The sequence below is a fragment of the Branchiostoma lanceolatum genome, chromosome 9, assembly GCF_035083965.1.
Source record: "Branchiostoma lanceolatum isolate klBraLanc5 chromosome 9, klBraLanc5.hap2, whole genome shotgun sequence".
NCBI lineage: Eukaryota > Metazoa > Chordata > Leptocardii > Amphioxiformes > Branchiostomatidae > Branchiostoma > Branchiostoma lanceolatum.
In genome coordinates, this window is record NC_089730.1 from 2,365,833 (window position 1) to 2,393,700 (window position 27,868).

General features: G+C 40.5%; 1 protein-coding gene across 1 annotated transcript; it reads left to right on the forward strand.

Annotated features, from left to right (window-relative positions):
• Positions 1 to 246: 246 nt before the first annotated feature.
• On the forward strand, positions 247 to 26,687 carry LOC136441449 (uncharacterized). Its single transcript, XM_066437735.1, has 5 exons — positions 247 to 1,000; positions 1,389 to 1,495; positions 6,759 to 6,812; positions 7,036 to 7,136; positions 21,235 to 26,687. Exons 1-5 carry the CDS (start codon positions 269 to 271, stop codon positions 24,153 to 24,155), a joined length of 3,915 nt encoding a protein of 1,304 aa, XP_066293832.1. The 5' UTR covers positions 247 to 268; the 3' UTR covers positions 24,156 to 26,687.
• Positions 26,688 to 27,868: the final 1,181 nt, after the last annotated feature.

The window sequence follows — 27,868 nt, forward strand, 5'->3', positions numbered from 1 at the left end:
TCTCATGAGAACAGGCTTTGGCATAATACACCGCGACATGTGGACATGACCCAAACTGGACGTAAACTACTCCTGCACGTAAATAGGTCATGTTACGTTATGTGTTCATGATGAAGCTTGTGAGGGTTTATTGAACTTTTGAACTTGTTATTGGCTGATGAATGATGTAATGCTGAAACCTTAAGTGGGATGTTTGTCCAGCCCTGTGTTTGTTCAAGTCACCGTGTACCGCCCAAAGCAAACACGAGGAGCTACAAACTCGAGGTACATGTTAGTAGTTTTAGAGACGTTCTCTTGGCAGAGGTCCGCCATGTTGAGGGTTTGCGAGAAACTACGTGAGGCGGACGAGAGGGTCAGGAGTTACGGACCAGTCCCTGGCGAGACTGTCTACCTCCGTGCCCTAGTGGACGCCATGGCGGACATGGACAGGTCGGTGGAAGTGGAGGTGCTGAAAAGTCTGGGAGACGTGAACTTGGAGAAGAAACAATTTCACAAGGCCATGATGTTGTACAGGACCGCATCGCTTCTCTGTGAAAACGCAGATGTAGCAAAGAGTCTCGACGATCATTACTGGTACGCAGAGAAACTACGAGAAGGGAAAAGAGGAACAATCCCTTGTGATTATGAGCCCCAAACCAACGATGAGAAAATGTCTTCGCCTGCCAAGGTGGCTGAGAAGTTTCTACACCCGGATCAACGGTTAATTTCTGGCTGTGACAATGACCCAGTTCTGATTGAATATGCCAAGTTAATGATAGAAGGAATCGCAGACGAGGACAATATGTTAAGGGTGGAGGCCATTAAGAGTATCGGTGATGTTTACCTTAAAAGAGGAAAAGAAACTAGAGACACGCCAGGTTTGACCAAGGCCACTGCTCTGTACAGCACTGCACTGGCACAGTGTGAGGGGGTCCAGGGCATAGCGGGACTCACCGATCGCTTGTTCTACACAGCAAGAATCAGAAAAGAGATGGCAAAAGAGAAAACAACCAGGAAGAAGGTAGGTGTTTTCCCGCGTTTTTAGAGTGGTGTTAAGATATTTTGCATAAAACTTAATGTTGCCGTGAGAAGTAATATTTGGATGTAATTCTACTTTGGTAGAAGTTACCTTCTGAACGTTGTACATTTTTAAAAGGTACAATTCATTTGTTGTGTAGTATATACTTTATTCGCGTCTTTGTTTATGGCAGTGGAGGGCACAACTATATATGGCGAGTAGAAACCGTAATCAAGGCCACTGTTACACTGGCGAAAGCCACGAGCAGACTAGGAGTCATCCGTTCATGTTTGCCTCACTTGTTAAGCAAACTCTAAGCTTCTTCAAATGGCATTTAGCGATTAAGATGAACTTTCGTGCTGAATTAACCTTCAATTTCTTCTCAATGTAGGGTATAAAGTGCAAGCGACAACAAGAAAAATGCCACTTGCGTCGTAACTTAGCTGTTACGTCATCAGACACTGACGTCATCGGTGAAGCAAAGGGTCAACAGTTCATGTAAGTACAGCAGTGGGAATATCAACCTTGGTGAAATGTGTATTTTTGGGCGGAGCCTATTGTGTAGCAGGGATCGTGATACTGACTGCATGTGCACTTTTGTGCAACCAAAAATGGAGTTCTGCACCTAATTTTCGTTTACCTAGATGTTTTTGTAGGCTATAATGTGGAAGTGCACTAGTTATGATATTCAGAAACACTGTTTTCTTTTTTTTATTTATTGTTTGAAATTTAGAAAATAGCTGTATAATTTTATCTTGAAGTTCTTAAGAGAGACACAAGACTTTTTAAATTTCTACTTTATTCTACTTTATTTTATGTTGTGTACCCAAAATTCTTTCTGTATACCTAAATCGATTTAGTTAAGGCCATTACATCTATTTGCGAAAGTTCGGTTTATTGTGTTAGATTCATTCCAGATTTCTTTAAATTCCTTCTATTCGTAATCTAGGTGATTTGTTTGTGGACAGCATACATCTACTATTTTTGGATCCGCAAAATGGTTGGCATGTAGTTAGCAGAGAGCAAGGTCGATTATGCCCTACCCTCAACGGCAACGGGATTCGGGCGACCTAGTAGCTGCGGGGGAACAACTGGGGCAAATTTGAGACTTTGAAAGAGAATAAGTGAACAATGGGTCTGTCATGTTTTTGGTACATATACACTACCAAAAAAATCATTTTTCTTGTTTTTCCTTCTACAAAGAACATTTTTCATGCTAGAAATATATTTTTGACTTCAGAAAAACAAGTACAAACTTCTTTGTGTAAGAATTGACATACATAGACTTTCGCAAAAGGTTTCTTGAATGTTCTTGGTTTTCTTTGTGTACGACAATTTTTCTCAACATAAGAAAACAAGAAAACCAAGAGTTCCACGACCTCATATCTCCATGAACAATTCTATTCATGCAAATGACGTACACATTTGCATAATATATGCTTGGTCATTAACACCTTTATCTAACGTACACATGTTGCAATATTAACAGTCCTATAATTTTCCAATTAGATGAATTATGGTGTTTTTGCATTACTTATGCAAATTAGGAATTTATTTGCATAATTGGTATCTGTTGATGCTCCACTTTCCATAAACTACATATGTTACATGTATTTGAGTCTGATAATGAAAAACACTGCACTGCAAATATAGATTTTCCTCATTAGCTATGCAAATTAAGTCCCAATTAGCATAATTTGCACTTCATTGTTTATATCTCTATCTAAGCTACCTGCATACTAAATATCATGGAAATCCGTTGTTCCTTTGTTCATTTTTTTTTACTTTAGAAGATTTTCACAAAAACGCCCCTGCAGTTCCAGAGGAAGCTGCTAGGGGGCCCAAACCTACACCACTTCTTTATTGCATTACAAGCTATCTGCCACCAAAAAGTACCAAGATCACATACCAGGGGGCCCAAAATCGACCTTGAACTTCGACTTCACAACACCTGCCCACATACCAAATATCATCGTAATCCATCAAGAGGTTCTTGAGTTATGCTGACTACAGTAGTGCGGAAACACAAACAGGCAGACAAACAAACAGACAAACAAACAAACAAACACACACACTAACACACCCAAAACTATATCTCCATTTTTTATGGAGATAATAAGAAAATAATGGTAGTGTAGGGTGGTACTTAAGATAGTTTCAAACAAACGTAAAAGTTCTAGTATATTTCTTTGTAGATAGTGCACTCTGTAGGGTTTGGCAGTCATTTTAAGAGTGTTTGTCGGCAACCTCTTTGAGCCAGGTGGGATAAACGCGAGCCTTGACAAGACGTATCAGTTCATAAAAACAGCGGGGTAAAAACAGCACAAACCAATATTTGATCTCATGGGGCAGCACTTTGAAAGGTCAGAGTTTGCAAATATGAGAAGTCAGCCCACGGCCCAATCAAAGTGCAGCAGAATTTATCAAAGTGCGATGGAAAGGCATGGGATAATGGATGGAGCTGGTCTGTGCGATTAGCAGATTGGTAGTAAATGCATCATGTTTACAAATTTTGTAACAGTTGGCTAACTTGCACATTTTGCAATGGTCCGTTAGACTTTGTCACATATATCGTACATAGTGGTTCAAAACCAACAGTCCTATTACCGCACATGGGTTCGCCCTTAGTAATAGCCTCCGGCTAATTGGGCAACCCTGGCATGTACATTTATTGAACCAATAAATACATCGTACATACAATGTGCGACAGGTTAAGAATAGGATATTTGGGGCATTCGTTGATGTCTACGAGTGTTACAAATATGAGATGTCTTATGAATTAAACATACCACTGCCATGAGTTACAACGTTTGATTCTGTCATAGCATCTGGAAATCGCACGATATAAATTGTACAGGGCATGTTTATGTAACCGTGCCCTAAAGGCTGAGACAACACCAGGGGAAAGTGTTCTGGTTCTGCTAATAATATATTTTTCTGAATCCAAAAACGTAATTGTATTGGCAACATGACCTTGAGCCTGGACAAGGCAGCGGTTATTTTATACAGAATCAATATTCTGATAACCCCCCGAGTAACCTTCAGATTAATTCCAGCCAAGTGTAGCGTGTATCGTAAACAACCGTTGGACAAATTTCAACTTGGCGGCTCTTAAGAAAGCCTGGGTTGATTTTTAAAATTACTTTTGCAATGTGTTTCTGGATACTTGTTTGTCAACTTAGAGTCTTAATAACTGCATTCCCCTTTCCTTTGGATTAGAATGCACTTTGATATTTGTAAATCATCCCATTGAAACCCATACTTAAGACTTGAAAAAGGCCTTCACAAAATTTGGAAATGGGGCGCTCTTAGAAATCTAGGTCCGAAGTTAATAAAAATAAATGTTTGTAGCGTCTGTGTGAATAGTTGTTCCAACCATGACAACAACTTTTCTATTGCGTTGACCAAAAAATTGACCGGGAACTTAAGCAAAAACACCTTAGTAACCAATACTTAAGGGATGATACCCATCATGCATCATACCCCATGGGTCTGCATGAAGGGGCACCACTCAATCCTGGATTATAAATGGTTCATTTATTTGTTCATCAGTGACATTTTTTTAAAAACTTTGGTTGATTTTGTATTCAGAAAATATGCGGTCTTTTACAAAACAACAACCTCTTTTGGGGTTGTCTGTGCACTTTCCACTTTCCGACTTACACTTTCCGATTGGATACTAGTATATCGGTAGTTGAACGGTCGACCGAAGACCTCGCAAAATTTGACCTAAAGGGGTAATTGCATAGATCAAGTTGTCGAGATTATAGATGACTAAGTGCTGTTTTAATTGTCATGCGCACAGGATATGACCCCTGCTACCTAATGTGTTAACAACGCAAACATTTTTAAGCATGTTATCTTACGTTTATTCCCATTGGATTGATATCTTGGGACCATTAATTAATAGCCGTCAAAGATGTAAACGTAAAATAACACCACGTTGCAGCAATACGATCAACCACCGAAGTGTTAGTATTTTGGGGGGAGGGGGGTGGCAACCTGCCATATAAAAACTAGGACTCACAATGCAGTTCCTTGTTACCTTCGCCGATGAGGTTATGTTTTGGTCAACGTTCGTTTGTGTGTGTGTGTGTGTGTGTGTGTGTGTGTGTGTGTGTGTGTGTGTGTGTGTGTGTGTGTGTGTGTGTGTGTCTATCACCACGATTACTCGAGAATGCCTGTGTGGATTGTCCTCATGTCCTCATTTTTTTTAACTACAGGAGCCGATTTTGTTTCAAACCTTGAAAGACAATAACTCAAGAAGGTGTTAATTGACAGATCGTCGACATGGATTTTGGTTTGTAGATAATTCAAGTTATGATTTTTATACCCATGTTACAATTATGCCAATAAGGGCTAATTTGCATAATTACTGAGGAAAGTTCATAAATCTACTTTATCTTTTTATGGGCCTCTCAAACACATGACATCTGTAACTGGGCAATAGAGAAATATCGACAAATATGAATTATGAAGAGATACATAGCTTGTATGATAAATGAAAAAATACTGTGATTTCATAGTGGTATATGACGGGGATTTCATTATTGCAGCATTTGGAAGTTCAGTGAATATGGACATTATGAAACATCATGCAAAGGAAGGCCTAATTTTCATAGTTTATGAGGAAATACTAGCCTTTTTTCCTAAGGTAAGTACTTTCAAACTTAAAAGAACCCTCTTATTTGGGAAGAGAAGATGATCAACTGATATAATCTATGAAAATTAGATCAGTATTTTCATAATTAACATATATAATAAATGAACATAAAAATCAACTATTATGATGTATCACTTGAAAATGCTAATGTCAGTTGGCGAAGATTGTCGTTGAACTCTATATTACAAATTATGTGATTTCTGTCTGTTGCAAGATAAGGTCCTCAATTATCCTTAAGAAGACCTAATTATTGTGTTGCAGTATTATGATATGTACTATAAAGAATGAACATTGCTTATAAGGGATACTTGATTATAAGGGATACAGTAATAAATAAATAAATAAAACTTATCAATTGATGTATGGATAATTAATTGAATGCAATATGCACGTATGCCAACAAATTTTTCAAGATACGTAACGGAGATATGGGCTATTCCAGTTCTTGTTAAAAAGCTCGCATGATAACAAGGATACAAACACAATTGTGGACATATTTTGTGAAGTGTTACAGAATAACAGTACTGCTAATATGGTCCCAATTTGTGTAATCTATGTTTCATTGATGGTCCCACATTGCTACTAAGTTCTATAGTTTCCAATAGTTTTTGTATGTTCTGTATACAAACACGCACATAGTTCTTCTTCATAAACACACACGCACGCACACACAGACACACGTGCACACACACACACACACGGACCACACACACACACACACCAACAACAATACCTCGTTTACGCCTCCTTCGGTTAACAGATGTTTTTAGAATGTTAGAACATGTTAGACCAAATGATAAATTTTGTTTGCAACAGTTTTGAAACTAATACAAATAACATGTTCATCAGATAAATATTCGAAATTTTTCTCAACATTAAGTTATCTCAGATAGATTGTTATAAGGGTTTAAAAAATGTTAGAACAGAAGGCAACAAACACCCATGCGGTAATGTTGACTTGTAATGTTTTTGTTGTTGCTACCACAGGTATACGAAATACTTGTTATCCCAACAAATGTGTTAAAATGCACTTTGATGTAGATATGAGTTGAACAGTTAAGTTTGCCCAAATAACAAAGCTACCTGAATATCTCTTAGGTCACCGAGTGACTACATCTCAAGCCAGACACCTGAACATGTTCCAGATTGCAGGTTTGTCTTCAGTTATCAACAATATAGTTTGTTTTTCTCAGTTTCATTTTGAGAAGTGAGACCTTCACTTGTCGATTAATGAATATTAAAATTTACCTCTTTTTGATCGACAATTGAGATAATGTTTATCTGGTGTTCAGCATGATTGCCTTTTGTACGTATACAGACAATATTACTTAACATATAATCAATCATGTACGTAAAACAATACCTTCAAATGCAGGGCATACGATGAGTACCTAACTACAGGAGACCGTGCCCTGGCTGATGGTAACCTGGAATTAGCAGATAAGAAGTTTGCGGCCTCCTTGAAGCTCATTCATGGTATTTTTCTCTTTGTCATAACTCATTCACGAACCAATTTTTACGTGATTGTGTTTATACCCTGTAGTACAATATTGTCAGTATGTAGACAATTGGTGTATATTTTTCTTCAGTCGTGTAATAAAAGCACTAAACTAAGTTACATGCTGAAGAATGACTCAATACTGCAGGTACGCTAAAAATCGTAAGTGGATCAACTATTACAAAACCATGTTCCTTTGCTGATTTTTAGCCCCAAAATACTTCTAAAATCATGTTGCTGCTAATTACCTAAACCCACAAACGACCGACAAATTTTTGCGACGAATCTGGCCGCATGGGATTTTGCCAATAGTATCTGCAATAATAGCTCCATGGAGCCGATTAGTGCAGCCCTGCGGCATATTTTTTTTCCACCTCCATGGAGCTGGCTGGCTGGCTCTACGCACTTTCAATGCAAAATCATGGTTAACGTCACCCCTAAGAAAAATGTAAAAAATCTCTACGGACAACGCTAGTGACCTTACAATGCTTACAAGCTGTGGTCCCATGCATTTCCTATGGCTCTACGCACTTTCAATGCAAAATCATGGTTAACGTCACGCCTGAGAAAAAAAATTAAAACATCTCTACGGAGAACGCTAGCGAACTTACAATGCTTACAAGCTGTGGTCGCATGCATTTCCTATGGCTCCACGCACTTTCAATGCAAAATCAAAGCTATAAAACTAGACAATTGTATACTATATATTTTAGCAAACACCTGTTGTGGGGGCCAAAACTTTAACGTAACGTTCGGCAAAAATTTTGTAAAATGCAGATAATATCTATGTTATGTTCACTTGCAACATTTTAGAAAGGCGCCTCTCGCTTGGGTCGTTCCATGGTACTACTACTAGTGGGTACCTTTTTTATTGTTCGATTTACATTTCCACAATTATGTCAGCATTTAAGATTTTTGTCTCCAATTTAATTGTACAAAAATAAAGGCGCATAATATTACTTTCGTCCAGAAGGTGTTATTTATAAAACCGTCTTGCTCTCGTTCGGTGTGTGTTTGTGTGTGTGCAAGGAGCCGACAAGTGCCTCTGATCTAACCGCCTTTCGCGCCTCCAAATAAGAACAATGAACTCGCGCGTCGGTCCCGTGTTGTCAACATACTACATAGGCTGCATTTTGTTTACATTATTACATCCCGTCGAGACTTTCGAGGGCCATTACCATAGCAACAGCCAGGCGACACATTTTTCACTGGCAGAGAGTACCGTGGGCGTGTCTCACAGCGGACCACCAGTTTGCCTGGTGTGAAAGTTTCTTTCTGACGTCCGCCGCGTTCCGCCCCCGGGCCCTATAATGCGGACTCTAATAATGTGTAAGTATTTTCTGGTTCGCTGTGGAAAATTCACGACGGAAAACACCAACGTCACGCTGTACTACTGTGGAGATAATCTACATCTGTGGTTTATATTCTAGTGCTTTAGTCTGAAATGCACATTCAATCAACTCTAAGGGGTTACTAATAGATGACTTCAGTAGCGTGCGTAGTCCAGTGGTTAGCGATCTTGCCTCTGGAATTAGAAGCCCCGGGTTCGATCCCGGCTGTGTCGCTCACCCGACATGCACGCTACCGTTAAAGATCGCAGTCCTTAGGACGGGACGTTAAGCCGTGGTCCACTGTTCATTGTGCTTGTCGAAAAGAGCTAGGGGAATTTCCCCGGTACAATGAACCTGTAAATACTGTACATATAGCGTCTGTCTTCTCTGTCACGACCAGTGGAAGAGTAGCTCATCTGTTCATTGAGTTCATTTGAGCTAAACTGGTTCGAGATCCCTTTCCCCTTTTCATGACGCCAACCATAAATTTGACTTGTTTGCGGAGTAACGGGCAAATCCACATTCACCAGGGGGTTAGCAACTGTTATTACTGTAACGTTAGTTACAGGACTGTATTTCCGGCCCGGCGGGTCGCACAATCAGCGTCACACGGGGGGTGGCATATTTCACAAACACTATAAACTGGGGAACAGCCCTGAATACAATGCAACACAACACAACGCAACACAACCCTTTCCTTTGCACGTTCACGACAAGCGTGTTCGTGCAGGAGGTCTATCCTCTTGTCCCTTTGATTTCAGGAACTTTAGTCTCCCATCGACCAAACGTACGGTGACACGAATGCTCAATCTGCCTTCCTTCTACTAAGGCGCAACCAAAGAAATAAATGTTTAGCGTAAAACAAGTGAATACATTTTCCTACATGTATTTGTTCTGGTTGCCAAGGTCTTACGAACACCATGAGCACCGCATAAAAATGCTGACACCAGCCACGGTATACGTAGTCCCTTCTTAGTGTTCGGTAGTCTAACGGGACTGCAGCAGGACTCTACGAGCACTGACCTTCATGGAAGTGAAAGAAATCAAAGGAGCGAGTAGAAACAAGTAATCCCAACCGAGATTCGAACCCAGAAGGTTCGTAGAGGAGTTCTAGGGAGTTCCTTCATAGGCTATTGATTAAAGCCTAAGGAGACGTGAACCATGTATTGCGTTCATTGTGCGTGGAGCCTATGTTTATCGTTCGGTAAAGCCCTCCATGGAGGAGTGATTTTTTTCAAGGTGACGTGAACCATGTATTGCATTCATTGTTCGTGAAACCGCCAAGTTATGTTATCTAAAGCCGCTATATGGAGGAGTAATTTCTATTCTTTTCATGGTGACGTGAACCATATATACACATTTTCTTGAAGGTGACGAAAACCATGAGTCTGCATTCATTGTGTGTAGAGCCAGCTCTACGTATATACATGCGGGGTATTTGTTTTTTCTTGAGGGTGACGATAACCATAAGTCTGCATTCATTGTGCGTAGAGCCAGCTCTACGGAGCTGGAAAAAATGCCGAAAGGTTGTATCAATAGCTCCATGGAGCTAGCTCTAAGGGATACAAACTTTCTTGAGGGTGACGTGAACCATGAGTCTGCATTCATTGTGCGTGGAGCCAGCTCTATGAAGCCCGTTATCGTTAACCAGAGCGTATATCCATGGCGGAGTATTAAAAAAAAAGGGGGGTGACGCGAACCATAAGTATGCATTCAAAGTGCGTAAAGCCATCTCCACAAAGCTGGAAAAAGAGCCAGCTCTACGAAGCTGGAAAAAGCTGCCGTGGGGTTGTACTATTAGCTCCATGGAGCTAGCTCTATGGAGCTAAAATGTATGCAAATTCTCTTTAGGGTGAGGTGAACCATGTGTCTGCATTCATTGTGCTAGAGCCAGCTCTATGAAGCTTGATTTTTTTAGTTAGATTTTTTCCTTCAAGGTGACGTGAACCATACATATGTATTTTTCTTGAAGGTGACATGAACCATATATATGCATTCGGCTATTCCAAGATAAGGGTGCGCCAATAGCATCTTCCATCGTTATCGTCTTCTTAGGTTGCTTTTATCACATCCTGTTGGTATTTTTTTCATTTTATTATCCAAATACAATCATTTTGCAGACAATCCTGCAGTTTGTTGGTAAATAACTGTTCAAAACATTATGCTGTGACCAATTTAATGCCCAAAATTAGCCTAAAATATGCGTTATATCGGTGCACTTTGATAATGCAAGTTTTAAATTCAGCATTCAACTAATATAACAAAAATTAATCAAGAACTGAATTTTATGATAAGGCTAGCCTAATCTGATGTATTGTGCAAAAAAATAGATGATAATTGGACATTTTTTCTTTGCATGAACATAATTTCAATATGTATTGAACGTTATGAAAAATGCTGTTTTTAACACATTTTACTAAAAGATATCTTTGCAGTAAAAAAAAATGGTGATGGAACTGGCCATTTTGCATGTTACTCAGTTGGTATAGTCATATGTAACATAAAGATGTGTTTTTGTCCTGCTTGCACTTTGGGATACTATGGCAGATGGATTACAGTTGCCTGTAGTTGTTGTCCAAAAAATGCGTAGTGTCCGTATACTGGTAAAAAAAAGGTTTATCAAAAGGAATATCAATCAATCAATCAAAGTTTATTGCACAACAACTGTAACGGGTACAATGTATGGCAAGTTCGTAGGTAGTACAAAATATCAGGACTTATAAGTCTTTGCTTATTAACAATGCTAATGAATTCTACAAAAGTTAAGTCTACACACTACGGTATCCAATAAGAGTAATACAGAATACATATATGAAGTATATTACATGATACAAGGGAAACATCAATTGCTTGCGTCAGAGATTAATCGATTTCTCTTGAGAAAACAGGCAGATATGTATTGGCCTATGTACAAGGAAATTGCGTCAGGACATGACATAAGTAAATTGAACGTTTCTGAGCTTGTCTTCGATAGTAAAGTTATATTTGAATTGCGGGTGATAACATTCATAAGTGTCTGTCTTTCTTCATTATACGTGGGACATGTTAACAGAAAGTGGAATTCATCTTCAACAGTATGTTTGCAGGTAGGACAACGTCTCTGAGTGGCTGGTACATTATGATGACGACCTTTCTCTATTTCTAAACAGTGTGCGCTAATTCGCAGTTTGGTTATGTTCGCAACAAATGATCTATTTTGGATTGAGGAAAGATACTTCTCAAATATAAAGTCAGTTTTGAATTTAGAATAGGTTTGTAGCTTGCTGTAACTTCTAATCTCTTGCCTCCAGCCAGAAACAAACGTGTCTTTCAGGCGTTCTTTGAACACGTTACCAAAATGCTTGGCGTCAACTGTTGGGTTTAGCCAAACATTTTGGAAGCCGTGTCGGCATAATATATCTCGCACATGAACGGCCCAGTCCTGCTCCTGTTCTACAGCAATATGATAAGCTTTTTTAACTATTCTGTCATTAGGAAGGTTTTGTATTCTAATCCAATATTTGATAAGTTGTGTCTGGGCTTCTATATACAGTGGAAATGTGCCGAGTTCACCCCTTACGGCGGCATTAACGGAACTTCTGGGAACTTGAAGTAGCGTTTTACAGTAATTGAGGAGAACATACTCTAGATCGGACACTTCATACGATGATTTGGGATGATTCAACGATATATTTTGGTTAGCTAGTAGTTTTGATTGGTACAAAATGTTTAATTTATCATTATATTTCTTAAAGCGAACTAAAACAGGACGAGACGACGACACATCGCATTTCTTTCCAATACGTGCAACCTTTAGGAGAGGCACATTTGTGCCCAATATCGGCGAAAATATATCATATATTGTTTCTCTAATGTTTTCAGCGGGACTTTCCTGTACACCGTTAAGAATCAAATCCCTACATTGAATGTTTGGCCCCAGTATTTCAGCGCAGTAAAGTAAGATAGGTTTAACTAAACTATTGAACAGATCGAGGGCAAGAGAAATGGATGGATTGTAGTTTGATGCTAGCAAAGATTTGAGTTTAAAGGAAGCACGTAGAGCTTTTTTTAAACGCAATTGCTTAGTAGCACGTGCGAATGAACCCGTAGGGGTTATATCTACCCCTAAGTATGTATAAAACTGTGCGATGTTAATTATATGCCCCTGTGATTGGAAGGTGGATCGTTTATTTGTACCTGTTCTTCCATTTTTTGAAAAGATCATTACTTTAGTTTTATCTTTGTTAATTGATAATTTCCAGAGGGAGCAGAATTCATCAAGATTTTTCAAACATTCTTTTAGACCTGCTTCTGATTTAGACAATAGTACAAGGTCGTCCGCCCAGAGAAGACTGTTTATATGAGTGTCTTCTAGGGCAATAGGATCACATAAAGATGGGGAGAAAATGTTTGGCAGATCGTTAATATAAAGATTAAACAGAAGCGGGCTTAGATTGCATCCTTGGCGCACACCACAGGTCGATTTAAAGAAATCTGATAGTCCAATCGGCGTTTTGACACAATATTCTAGATTAGAGTAGATAGATTTTATGGTTCTGAAGAAATCACCTCCTATACCAGAAGCTAAGATTTTATAGAATAGCCCATCTCTCCAGACAGAGTCAAAGGCTTTCTTAAAGTCTACGAAGCAGGCATACAATTTACCACCGGGTTCAGATATCTGTTTGTCAATTAATGTTTTAAGTACGAATATGTTGTCACTGGTACGGAAGTTTTTACGGAAGCCAGACTGGAAAGGGGATAATAAGTTGTTATCTTCGAGGAAGTGCTGTAAACGTCTGCTTAATATGAACGTGAATAGTTTCCCAACACAGCTGGATATAGCTATTCCTCTATAATTAGACGGGTTTGACGTACCACCACTCTTATAGATAGGGACTAATATGCTTTGACTCCATTGACTTGGAAAATTACCGGAATGAAGAACAATGTTGAAGAGTTTTTTAAGTGGTGTAATGAGTTTTGCATCTCCATATTTCAGCATTTCGTTTATGATAGAGTCTGTACCACACGCTTTGCTTCCTTTTAGATTACGTAAACCCTCAAGGATTTCGTCTTTCGTTATTTCTAAATCAAGTGGGCTTGGTGCTAACTTTTCAAGGCTGCTAATTATGTTGTTTGTGTGCTTCGTGTTGTCTTTGTCTACCGTTTGGCAGAGGTCAGGCCTTTTTTGCGCAATGTATTGGTGGAATTTTTTATCAGACTCACTAGTTCCAGCTAAGTTATTGAGACTTTCAAAATGATTTCTCCAGTCATCGGGGCTGATGTTACTATCTACTTCGTCTTTAACGTCACTGTCCTGCCTATGTAATTTCAATTCCCTCCAGAATTTTTGAGGCTCGACTTTACTAAGTTTACTAAGATTTTTCCATTGCTTTTCTTTGAATAGTCTTTTTGTGGTCTTAACTTTCTTCTTGTATAATTTGAGGTTGCAGAAATATGATTGTCGAATGTCAAGTTTCCATGGGCATTTGGAGAATTGGGTGGCTAATTGGTTAACTTTACGTCTAAGAGAAGCGCATGAAGAGTTGAACCATGGTTTACTAATTCTTTTCTTTCTCTTATGATTCTTGTGTACGATCTTTTTAAGGGACGTATCTGCTACACGAGTAATTATTGCTGCAAATTCATTTACAGCATGATCCACATTGTCGAAGGGCTTATCTAAGAAAATTTGTAAGTCATTTACTATCAAAGGTGTTCGGAGCGCTTCTGTGAATTTAGCTTGCGAGTCGTCGTCCCAGATGTATTTCGTTGGTAACGGGTAAGTCGGAGCTTTTATTTGTTGCACGTAAGGCGAGTAATTTGTCGAAATCGAACAAGTTAATAGGCAATGGTCAGAAAATACAGAGAGGTCGCTAACTTTCAGATATTGGACTTTTTGTAGGAATTCATAATTGACGATAAAGTAGTCCACCAAACTTGACCCATTATATTTGTGGCATGTCAATTTTCCAGAAAAATCACCAGGTATGCGGCCGTTTAAAATGACAAGGTTAGCTGCCGAGCACGTTTCTATTAGTTGATTACCGTATCTGTTTGTTCCCTTATCACAGCTTGCCCTGTGTTTTATATCTTCTCTAAGATCTATAAAGTTTTGGTTTAAACAGTCATCCTCTATAAATGTTTCCTGTAGTGATGCTGTCCTAGCGTTTAAGTCTCCTAGGATTAAGACGCTGCCTTGACTGGAGAATCGACAAATATCTTCTTGTAGAATATCAAACATCGCGTTATTTTTCATTTGGAGAGATGTTGAGTTTTCTGGAGATAGGTAAACACATCCTACGAACAAGTCCTTTTCAAGGCCAAAGAAAGTTTTATCTAACCTACACCATAACAAATCTGAATGTCTAGTGGGAAGTTTTGTTACGCCCTTCGAGAATTTGTTACGAAACATGAAGACTACTCCGCCAGAGTTTCTTCTACACGATTTTTTAACATTTCTATCACTTCTACAAAAACTAAATGATTCTATTCTAAAGTTGTCCCCTGGCCTGAGCCAAGTTTCTTGCATAGCTACAAAATCGAAATTATTAAAATAAGAAATAAAATCCTCATCTTGGCTTTTTCGCCTGAGACCGCCCTGAATGTTCCATGAACCAAATTTCAGGGCCACCTTTTGAATTGACATTCTGAGATGAGAAAAATCGAATGAGCGCCGGTAAATAGGAAGAGCGTGGTTGCATTGTGTACAGAGTGAATATAGGAACAACTTATTTTAACTTGATATGAATGGAAAATCTAGTACTTCATACATTATGCCGAAATAAAATGGAACTATGAACTACAACAAAGGAGTATATGACAATTAAAACCTAAAGTTAAACTTATCCTATCAGTAAGTAAGTAAAATAATGAATCGTTACCTGAGTAATCTCTCGTTATTTTCATCTACCGATTGTCTCCTTCCAATGTCCGTTTAATCATTTAGAAAGTCTCTCATAATGTTCATCAGGGTTTCTATTGCGTGGCGCTTGTCTTTCCGCATCAGCCCGGGCCGTTCGTTCCAGTGCTGAGGAGCTGGAGGCGCTGGGTTCCACGGGAACGGCGGCTGATTCTGCTGGGGGAGGTGTCTCGGAGCGGAGTACCGGTCGGGATGTGTGTACATCATGGTGTTCCCTCTCGATCTATTCCTTGGTGGTCTTGTTTGTTGTCCGCCGGGGTTCGTGTGTTGTCTGCTGCCGGTCGTGTTTGTGATAGACTGCTGGTGGTGGCGCAGTGTGCGCTTCACGTCGGCCACCAGCAGTCTAACACCAGCGTCTGGGGTGATATGGATCCCGTCGGCTTTGTACAGCGATCGATCCTCTGCTAACAGCCTATGTCTGATGTAGAAGATTTTGTCATCTTCCACACATAACTTCTCGACGGTGTTGTTGTAGGAAGCAATGTTCTTGTTAAGTGTGGATTCCATGTGTCGTCCTCTTGGTAGGACTTGGGATATAGCTATGGTTGCATTTGGAAAAGATGATTTTGCATTGTTGATTAGTCTGCGCGTATCGCCTACACAAATGTTCACACTGTCTGTTTGGAGCCTTGTGTTGTCCATGTCATTTGAAGCGACATGAAAGATAACTAGTTCTGTCGTGGTGTCAGGGGATGAGTTGACGTTTTCAGAAGCTTTCCTTAATGTGCTGGACTTGACGATGGCTGAACTTTTGTGATTGAACATTCTGTTTGTGTCAACGTCATTCCAAAGAGAGTCGGCAAAGATTCTGATTTGTCTCTTCTCCGTCCGGGCTGGTGTGCGGGGGGCTGCCGGGGCCTGGAGACGGGGGGCTGCCGGGGCCTGGAGACCGGGGGCTGCCGGGGCCTGGAGACGGGGGGCTGCCGGGGCCTGGAGACCGGGGGCTGCCGGGGCCTGGAAACCGGGGGCTGCCGGGGCCTGGAGACCGGGGGCTGCCGGGGCCTGGGGACCGGGGGTTGCCGGGGCCTGGAGCCGGGGGGCTGCCGGGGCCTGGAGACTTGGGGTTGCCGGGGCCTGTGTGCAATGGTCAGCCGGAACTTGTGTTGGAAGGACTGTCAGGTCCTGTGTACGGGGGACTGCTGGTACCCGTGTGTCGGGGGCTGCCAAGGCCTTTCTGCCCGGGGCTGCCGGGGCCCGTGTACCAGGGGCTACAGGGCCCTTAGGCGCCTGAGTGCTCGGGGCTGTCGAAGCTTGAGTACCGGTGTCTAACGCTGCTGGTGTTTGAGTGCCGCCAGGAGCTGTGGATAACTGGGTGCCGATGTTTCCGGGATTTTCATGGTTGCTTACGATCTCCGAATATAAGCGTTGAAGTCTACGCTCGTCACTCCGAGGAACACATTCGCATTTGGAGGAAAGTCTGTCAGACAGGTCTTTAGTGAATTCACGCTGATGTTGAAGTTCGTTCTTCAAATCCTCGATTTGTTTGGCCTGTTTCTCAATCTTCTTTGTCTTATTTTGAACGTTAGCTTGCAGATCGGCGACTTGCTTCCCTTGTTTATCCATCGCTACTTTGTTGTTGAAAACTAGTGTTTTCAGTTCATTTAATTCGTCTACTAGAGTAGTGTATAAAACCTCGCTATTAGCATCAGAGTTCTTCGCCTGGGGGGATGAGTTGTCGTTTAGTAGAGCGCGCCGCGGCGATCGGTTTGTTTGTTGGGACTTATCTTCTCTACTTTTACTAGTAGTTTTACCAGCAGACTCTCGCATCTTGTTGAAAGGGCTCAGGATGATATTTTCCAGACCTCCGAGCACTTTGCGGATAGTAGGGGAAGTGACCGACTTTGGAGTGGTATATTCTGCTCTGTTTTCTTTCTCTATGGTCTCGTCTGTGGCGCCTGACTTCACAGGTGTGAACTGGACCGGTTCAATGTCGGATGCCATCATGGCGGACTTGTCAGCGTCTGTATCCGTCTCTATTGTTCCTAGGTTGTTGTCTATTGTTCCAACCTCATTCACTGTCAATTTCTCCGCGATTTGACCGCCATCTTGACTCTGGCATGAACTAGTACTTGTTGCGCTGTTGATCGCGACTTTCACTTTCGGGAATACAGCTTCAGCAAACCAATTGGACCCTTTGCCGTGTATGAGAATAGTTCCTGACTTATAAAAGTGAATGGTCAGAATCTTGCTACTGTCTCCTGACTTTGTAGGGTCTGTGACTGAGAGCTGAGAGTTCTTGTCCTTCCAGGTGAAAGTGTACCCTGTTTGTTTTCCAAGCTCTTCGTCAATGTGGGTTTTGGTGGCATTTATCCATAAAGGAATGCGATCCGATGAAGTGCGACACTTGAGATTACATACCTTCGTTCTTTCACTGTCTGTGTAGTCTTCGGAGAGTACTTCAAACTCTTGGATGTCCTTCGCTGGTGTATTCCACGGCTTTGTGTTCACAGATCTCGTTCTGTACTTCTTTGTTGTCTTCGCCGGCATAGAATCACCTTTTCCTCCGTCTTTTTCACGATCCATGGCGATCTTGCAGAATAAAAATCTGACTAAATGTATGAACTATGTATTATAAAAGAAATAAGCTGTAAAAGCACTCTGCAACACAAGCAAACGCTCTTAGAATTCAATTACGTACGGAGCACATACGACGCGCGTCCTCTCATGGCCGCCATCTTGGTTATATGAAAGCTCTTGGTGCATGTGAACTATATTTTCTAAAACATCTAATGGTGATGGCCTTATTACCAAAGTCACTTTGCACTGTCATTGTAAAAACATGAAATAATGACATAAATTGCCCAGCTGTAGTGTTCGTATACCACGTGCAGTGTCCGTATACCATATTCCATGTTAGTACCATACATGCTTCCAATTTCATTTTTGTTGCATTTTAAATGATTTTGTTCCAAATCTTATTTGTTATCCTACACAACAGTACGAGTAGAGTCTTTCTTTCACGCAAGCTCAAAGTCTCGTCAGATTCGGTGAGGTTTTGCATGATTTGGACTTCCAAGATGGTGGATCAATGCCAAAGTTTTTTCTTGTTGTTGAAACTTTCCACCAAGTGATACCATCCGACTAAGGACAATATGAAGGACAAGAATATTGGTATAAAGCCCCTGTAATAATTGTTTGAACTTGAATATCTTACGTAATTTGGATTTTCAAGATGGTGGACATACTCTGAGTGTTGGGCAGACTAAACAGTTACAATAAATGCCAGTTATGTCAACTGTCATCAGATTCATTCCTGACAAATTCTATACTGCTATTCCCCAGATACCCCCCCCCCCCAATCAGAGCCCTTGGATAAGTCCTACAGACTTCAGACAGCCAGTTGAAGACAATCCCACTATATTAGGGGGTGCCAAAACCCACAAGGTAGAGAAAGACCATTTATTCTAACTAATTCAGCAAATACAGAGTCTATCCTACCACAGCCACTCCTATACTGCCCAGATTTCACAAAAAAATCCCACCAAAAGGGACTTTCAATGGTACTTGAGGTATCTCACAGTGGGATCTAGGCGCAGGTGCTAAGTTTAAACTCTTTAGTCTCCCAGATTAGAAAAATGAAGTTCAAAATTGACAGCTGTCAATCACATCACACTATGCGGGGCAGGGTTGTGAGTTAGTATCCTGAGAATCAAAGACCTCTGACCGAAAACAGTCCCATGGGAGTTGATGACCTAGCAGGTGTCAGGGCAGCCCTCCTAAGCTAGGCTAGGAATGACCAAGTTACCCATTATAGGTGGAAATTTGACAGAAACAAGTAAATAAAGTTAAAATTTGGTCACCCCAGTACAGGAGGGACTTTGTTCCCTACAGTAGGCACTTGCATTCCCTTTTGAGATAGAACAAAAGTCAATACAGGGGCCCTGACAGGCCTAAAAGAAATACAGGTGTATAGAAACCATCACAAGGGGCAGCTATAAACAAGGCATAGAGCATTGAAACATAGTTTGACAAGGTCAAAACACAACATTCACCTGGTATGAGACCCCCCCTCACCATTTGGGACCCCCCTTCAATTCACATCTAGAATACAAAAAATCCAGTCCTCTGTACACAGAGCCTTACTGCAGCTCAGTTTCAATTGTGTACAGAACTACCGGTTTTTAGTAGAAATATCCCCAAAGCATATATCATACCATAATATACAACATTTTAAAATCAATATTAAGTAAATATCTTGAACACAGCCTAGAACTAGCCCATTCCAAGTGCCATGTCATTTGGCCTTCATATGATTATATAGGATCCAGAAATGTATAGTACAATTTCTAAAAACAGGCCTTCTAATATTGCTGATAATCTGTAGTGTCCGTATACCTTAGAGTTTAATAGTTATTATTTGGCTTACATCACAGCTCCTTAGCAGCACAGTTACTTGTAACAAGGTTTTCCTAAAACTTTTGGATAAACTTTTGTAAAAAACAGAAGATATTAATAGGATGCACTTCATTAGTTGATTCATAAATAGAATAACACTCATGTTTTGTTACATTTTTCAACTTGCCATTTTATTGACCAAACTTCCAAGATAAGTTCATATTGTTTAGGACATTAAGTGAACCCAAAATAGTTCTTAAAATGAAGGTAGTACAATATGGAATACATTGTTTATAGTTATGTTGCAAGTTGATGATTCAATCTTTGAAGGATGCAAGAAATGTTATTGAACGTACTTGGGCTGCAGTGTCCGTATACTGCAAAAATTTGAAGTGAACATGCAAGTTTAAAAGTGCATAACTCGAGAACCGCTTGCCGATATCCAAAAATTAAAAAAGTTCCTTGTTTGGGATGACTTGTAGTACAATATTCTGTGCTGACAGTGGAAAATATGAAACTTGAAATTTGGGCCCAAGTGCACCACCCTGGCGCATCCTGATCTTGGAATAGCCGATTCATAGTGCGTAGAGCTAGCTCCATGGCGGCGGAAAACAAATTTGCCGCAGGGCTGCACTAATCGCCTCCATGGAGCTAGCTCCATGGAGCTGGCTCCATGGAGCCGATTAGTACAGACCCTTCTCGATTTTTCCCCCTAAATATTTGGTGGATATTTGTGTAATTTTTGGTACATATTCTGTTTCAAAAATGTCTATATTAGATAGAGTGTTTTCATAATTTCTCGTGTCACTATTAAATGCTCATTATCATAATTTATATAGAAAATGAGGAGTACCTGCATTTTGCTTTAAGCATCTACAATACTCTGTGTTCTGTTGTGACGGCAACCATTCGCGATTCTTGTCCTTGCTGATCAGAGTTCTTGCAAACTTCAGACACAGTTCGGCCGTAAAACCAGCCTTGTCCAGTGCAGAGTCATAAATGATATACTCAGGTCCGGAGATGACTCTACGCGTTTTTTTTTTTTTCTGAACGCGCTCGATCATCATTAACAGATCCCTGGTCAGTCCAGGATGTTATATCACGCACGCATACTCAAGAACAGGCCGCACGAAACCAATGTACATGATTTTGAGATTAGTGTCCAGTCAATGTCTCTTCGGGATTATTTGCACATAAAGTATCTTGCTTCCTAAGGTACCGATAGCTAGCTTAGTACAACAAGCTGACTGGCAACAGTAGTAGTGTATTGAAAGGGCAGTTCGCATTGACTCCCCCCTGAAAATTTTGTGAATACAACATCTGTATTTTGTGCTTTTATCATCGTCTGAGCATTTCTGCACCCATATTCAGTTACAACTACATCTCAAAGAAGCAAACAAACAACAAAGCAAGCAAACAAATAGACTAGAGACGACATAGCTTTATTATTACTGAAGCACAACAAATCTGTTTGAAGACTAACTAGATGTATTTCTGTGTTTACAGATCCAAACAAACCCGACCTATGTAAAGAGGCTGAATGCCTGTGTAAACTCGGTGACGTCTACGTCCAGCAAGGCAAAACAACAAAAGAAGGTAAGAAATTCACTCAGGCAGCAGCTCTGTACAACGCAGCCATGGTCAGAACAGACAAGAACAAACACATTGTGACAAAACGACTGCTTGAGATAGAGCAATGGTTTCTCTGGTACGCAGCAAAGGTGAATATCAAGTCAGTTCCATCTAATCGGGCCATGCGTCATCAGAAGCGATTAAAGGAGATGCGAGCCCGAGCAAAGTTACAACTAGAAGATGTCGATCGGCAACATAATCCGTATCAATATGACGAGAAGGACCCGAAGATGAAAAACGTCGAGGCCGAGCGAGCTGAAGCAGTCAAGGCTTTATTCAAGACCATCGCCAAGGATAGACAATGTTTCATCAAGGACCTTGTGGGCGAGTGCATTGAAACACTAGGTCCTCCTCCATGTAAGTACGCTTTCATCGGGTTAGGCTCACAGGCAACAGAACTGGTCACGCCCTACTCTGACCTGGAGTTCGCCATTCTGATTGAAAACGGGAAGGACAATGATGACACACGGTGGTACTTTCTCAACATTACACACTACCTACACTTGAAAGTCATCAACCTCGGTGAGACAATTCTTCCAGCTATGGCCATCCCGTCACTCAATGACTTCCAATCAGAAGACCCAGAGAAAGACTGGTTCTTTGACTTTGTCACACCTCGTGGATTTGCCTTCGATGGCTTTATGCCATGGGCGAGTAAGACTCCATTTGGAAGAGACAAAACAAAGAGCAAAGCCAGTGTTAGCCTCATCCAGACGCCTGCCGAAATGGCAAAGTTTCAACATATGGTCATTTCTCTGTCAGAAGGATACCACCTGTCAGACATCCTCAGGCGATACGTTTTCTTAGCAGGAGATGAAACACTTGTGAGCGAGTATCTGGTAAAACTCTCGGAAGTTATCACTGATGTTATGCAATCACATTTGCAGTGTTATTGGTCTGCTATTGGAATATTGTGCAACTACCGAAACCGGATGTCGTACCATGAACCAACCGGTCAGCTGATAAATGTCAAGAAAGACATCTATCGTTTTCCAGGCATTGCAATCGAGCTACTAGCTCTCTGTTGTCAGATTTCAGTTTCTAGCACATGGGATGTGATAGATAGGTTGAATGAATTCAACAAAATTAAACATGAGAATGCCACCCACCTTATGGTTCTCGTGAGTATCTCGGCTGAGCTCCGACTGAGAACATACATGGCCAACGGAGGACAAAACGACAGTCTGTCCCCACTTGCCGAAATGAAATATCAATCAGAAACACATGAGGTGCATGACTCTATACTGAAATCAATATTCTATATCCCAGACACCAAGGCCCTCTTTAGGTACTACTGCAGGGCTATCCCTTTAGAGGAGAGTATATTGAACATAGTTTCGGACGTCCCTTTTCTTCATTTCGAACAGATTTTGAAAACGACAATCTTCAATGACTCTAATGAATTTTTGGCGCGAATATCTAGCAAACTATTCTTGTCAAACAAGTCGCTATTCCATTTGGAAGCAGCGTTGAAAGATGCCGGTAGCGATACAGTCAAACGCTCGAACATTTACTTCGAATTGGGAACACACTGTTTGATTCACTGTGATCTTTCAAAAGCAAAACAATATTTTGAGCAGTCTTTACAGATACGTCTAGATATCTATGGAGAAAACAAGGCACATCCGGAAATTGCTCAGTCACTTCAGTATCTGGGATCATTATGGCAAAACCTCGGTGATCCGAAGAAAGCAATCAGTTACTTCAAACAATCACTAACAATGAGGAAAACTATCTATGGAGACAACAAGCCACATCCGGACATCGCTGAGTCACTTCAGGACCTGGGAAAATCTTGGAGTAAAGTCGGCGACAAAAAGAAAACAATGAGTTACTACGAACAGTCATTAGCGATGATTAAAGCTATCTACGGAGACAACACGGCGCATCCGGACATTGCCGCGTCACTTTATATCCTGGGATCATCTTGTGGTGAATTCGACGATCACAAGAAAGCAATTAGCTACTTGGAACAGTCACTAACGATGATGAAAACTATTTTTAAAGGCAACACGGCTCATCCAGGCATTGCTCAGTCACTTCAGGGCCTTGGGTTACATTGGAGTGACCTCGGTAATCAAGAGAAAGCAATTGGCTATAGCAAACAGGCACTGGCGATTTTGAAGATTATCTATGGAGACAACGCTGTACATCCGGGTATTGCTACGGCACTTAACAACCTGGGACGTTCTTGGAGAAGACTCGGTGATCATAAAAAAGCAATTAGTTACCTGGAGCAGTCATTGGCAATGAGGAAAACTATCTATGGGGAGAAAACGGCGCACCAAAATATTGCTCTGGTACTTCTGAACCTAGGCATGTGTTGGCTAAATGTTGGGGACTATCCGAAAGCGATTAGCTATTGCGAACAGACAATTGAAATGATGGAAACTATCTATGGAGACGACAAGGTGCATCCGCACATTGCTCAAACACTTTTGCACTTGGGATCGTCGTGGGGTAAACTTGGCGAATTGAAAAAATCAATCAGTTACTTCGAACAGTCACTAACGATGAGAAAAACTATCTATGGAGACAACATGGCACATCTGGACATTGCTCATTCATTGCACAACTTGGGATTATCATGGAGTTATCTCGATCAGAAGAAAGCAATAAGCTACTTGGAGCAGTCGCTAACGATGAGAAAAACTATCCATGGGGGCCACACGGCTCATCCGGATATTGCCGAATCGCTGTTTTACCTGGGGTCCTCTGGGAGTGAGATAGGTGATCAGAGGAAAGCAAATAAGTTCTATGAAGAGTCACTTGAAATGAGGAAAACGCTCTATTGAGACAGTACGGCCAATCTGGACATTGCTAGGTCACTATGCAAGCTGGGGTTATCCTGGGCTAAGCTCGGAGATCAGAAGAAAGCAATTAGCTACTTCGAGCAGTCTCTAACGATGAGAAAATCTATTGGTGATGAGAAAACAATACGCTTGGGCATTGAGCTATATAACAACCTAGGAGCATCGTTGATGACTCTCGGTGATCATAAAAAAGCAATAAGTTACTTGGAACAGTCACTAACAATGGCAAAAAATACCTTTGGAGACAACAAGGCACGCCGTGACATTGCTCGGTCACTGTACAACCTTGGATTATCATGGAGTCAGCTCGGTGATCAAAAGATAGCAATTAGCTACTTTGAACAGTCGCTAACGATGAGGAAAACTATCCATGGGGGCAACAAAGCACATCTAAATGTTGCTGATTTGCTGTTTAACCTGGGATCATCTTGGAGTGAGATTGGCGATCAGAGGAAAGCAATTAACTTCTATAACGAGTCAATGGAAATGATGAAAACGCTCTATAGAGACAATACAGCACATCTGGACATTGCCAGGTCACTTCAGAAAATGGGATTGTCTTGGAGTAGACTCGGTGATCAAGAGAAAGCAATTAGCTACTACGAGCAGTGTCTAATGATGAGAAAATCTATAGGTGATGAGAACACAATACCTTTGGACATTGATCTATATAACAACCTGGGAGTATCGTTAATGAATCTCGGTGATCATAAAAAAAAGCAATAAGTTACTTAGAACAGTCACTAACAATGGCAAAAACTACCCATGGAGACAACGCGGCTCATCGTGACATTGCTCGGTCACTGCTAAACCTCCTTGGTCACTGTGCAATTTAGGGTCAACCTGGTGTAGCCTCGGAGATCAGAAGAAAGCAATTAGCTACTTGGAACAGTCGCTGAATATGAGCAAACTTATTTATGGCAACGACACCGGTCATCCGGAAATAGCTAAGTCACTTCATGATTTGGGATCATCTTGGGCTCAACTCGGCAATCAGCAGAAGGCAATTAGCTACTTCAAACAATCACTAAACATTTTAAAAGCTATAAATGGAGAGAATAGCACATGTCCAGAAATTGCGCAATTACTTAACAACTTGGGATCATCGTTTGCCGAAATCGGAAATCAGAAGAAAGCAATTAGCTACTTCGAACAGTCATTAGCGATCATGAAAAGGATCTATAGAGACAACGCGGCGCATCCGCTCATTGGTAAGTCACTTAACGACCTTGGATTATCTTGGAGTGAACTAGGAGATAAAAAGAAAGCAATTAGCTACTTCGAACAGTCATTAGAGATGATGAAAAAGATATATACAGACAACACGGCACATCCGCTCATTGCTTAGTCGTTTGACGACCTTGGATTATCTTGGAGTGAACTAGGAGATAAAAAGAAAGCAATTAGCTACTTCGAACAGTCACTAGCGATGAGGAAAACTATTTATGGTGAGAATACGGCACATCCTGACATTGCTCGTTCAATGCGCAACTTGGGAGTATCATGGAGTGAACTCGATCAGGAAAAAGCAATTAGCTACTTTGAACAGTCACTAACGATGATGGAAACTATCTATGGTGAGAAATCGGCACATCCGCGGATTCTTGAGTTATTGAAGAATCTTGGATTATTGTGGAGCAAATTAGGTAACCTAGAAAAGGCAACAAAATACTTTATAGAATCGCAGCTTATGTCTTGGAGATTGGATGCCTGAAGCGTGCCCAAAAATTCATTGAGATGAAAAATGAACATATCTAAAAAAAACGATTTGCTTCAGTGACATGGCAGGTAGTTACATTAGAAATAACAATTAGATATTTCCAATGAAATAATAGGGTCCAGGAAGTAGGCGACCAGAAGAAAGCAAACTGTACGTTGCCACCAATAATATAAGTTGAATGTTCTTAAACTACGTCACATTTCATACGCAGGTGGAATAATGTGTTTTCTGTGCACAGCGACATTAGCAATGGCAATCCAAATGTCTAAATAACATTAAAGTTGACTATGAACAATACAATTTACACTTGGGACATTTTGGCCACATCAATACAATGAAATCCAAAACGCCATCCCTTCGTAAATGCTGATTTGCCATACCATAATCATGAATGTCGTTCATTCACATGCATTTCCTTTGCAATTACAAACCTCAGTCTGATAAAACAACAGCAACAACAACAACAAAACTTCCTGCCAAGCTACCCTGATTGTATTTCAAACGATGTTTACAGGAAAACCAGCTTGGGACAATGATGTATTCAGGAAAATTTACTTATCTTTTTGTACCCTTCTCTTGGACAAACTAGAGTTTTAAGCCTGCTTTGTGGGCTAGAAAAATTCTTTACCCATCGTTGATATGCTCAGGTTCAATAAATGATGGTCTACATTATTCAATTACATATTGTATTGTGAAGTGTTTAAGAAACACGAACTATATTGCTTGTAATTACAATGTCTACCTTTTATTTATTTAATAGTGTTGTATACCGTGAAATAAATTTAGTTGTCCTAGCTGCCTGTTTTTTTTGCTGGAATGTAGATAGGACAAACATTAAACTGCAACTACTGGACTGTGCAACTGCAAGAACATTAAAGAAAAAGAGCTTGCAAATTTTGTTGATCTTTTAAAATATATCATTTTCTATTGTTAACTTGTAGCCTGTATAAACAGCAAAAAATTACAATGTTTTCTTGACAGATGAGAGATCTTAAATCCTGACTAAACTGAACTTAGATTTACAATCTGTAGGTCGTAAGTTGTGACAACCAGTAGATTCTCAGTACAATTAAAACGTTAACGCCTTTGACAAGAATGATTTCTGTCTGCCGCCAGTTCAAGCGGCATGTTTACACAGCGGTTGGTTTTGACATACGACATTTTGGTGGGGACGGTTCACAAAAAGCTATCCCCAACGTTTTCAGGGTTACATAAGGCGTGTTTAAAAAAAATAAGTAGATATGAATGGCGATGAATATATGGATTGATGGATAAATGGATGGATGAATGAATAAGACTGCATGGTTGTTTTATCCTGACAAATACACAATGCACATATAGTCTGAATCCATAAATTGTTGCCATTGATTTATAAAACAAGGATTTCCATATGCATTCATATTACACATATCTACAAGTGCCATGTCTGCACTGCCAATACATACTGATAACATTTCAAAGTTGTGCAGATTCTGCGGTGAGGCAGCACTAACCAAAAAAAGTAAAGCTACCAAAGCTTCATCCTAACTTGCGTGCTGACTATGAAGACCGTCGATGTATGGATAAAAGCGTTATGCTAATCACAATCTCAATAGAAAGTATCTAGTATTTCTTCTCGACAACAAAATTGAATGGAAGGAACAAATTGACAATCTATGTTCCAAGGTAACTCAACGAGGATTTTTCCGACCCTATAATGTGGCTGATGTATTGCATAAATCAATGGCGCTACCCCGTCTGACCATGTGTGAGTCAATGTGTTAGAATGGTGTAGAGTTTTGAGACAGTGTCAACTTCAAGCACATGTACACTACCCAAAATGTATTGTTTTGCTTTCCTAGTTTTTCTTGTTTTTCTTATTCTTAACTCGTGGACAAGTTTCCGTATATTGAGAATTTCAACAAAAATGTAACTCTTTTCATGGAAATTCGCACAACAAGGAACGCTTTCTTGATTTTCTTAAAGAGCAAGGCTG

What these genes read in the sequence shown, in the direction of transcription:
- LOC136441449 (XM_066437735.1), top strand. Translation starts at nt 269, where the DNA reads ATGTTAGTAGTTTTAGAGACGTTCTCTTGGCAGAGGTCCGCCATGTTG. An exon ending in AGAAAACAACCAGGAAGAAG is followed by an intron (nt 1,001 to 1,388) that starts GTAGGTGTTTTC and finishes TTCTCAATGTAG; the next exon opens with GGTATAAAGTGCAAGCGACA. An exon ending in CTCCTTGAAGCTCATTCATG is followed by an intron (nt 7,137 to 21,234) that starts GTATTTTTCTCT and finishes CTGTGTTTACAG; the next exon opens with ATCCAAACAAACCCGACCTA.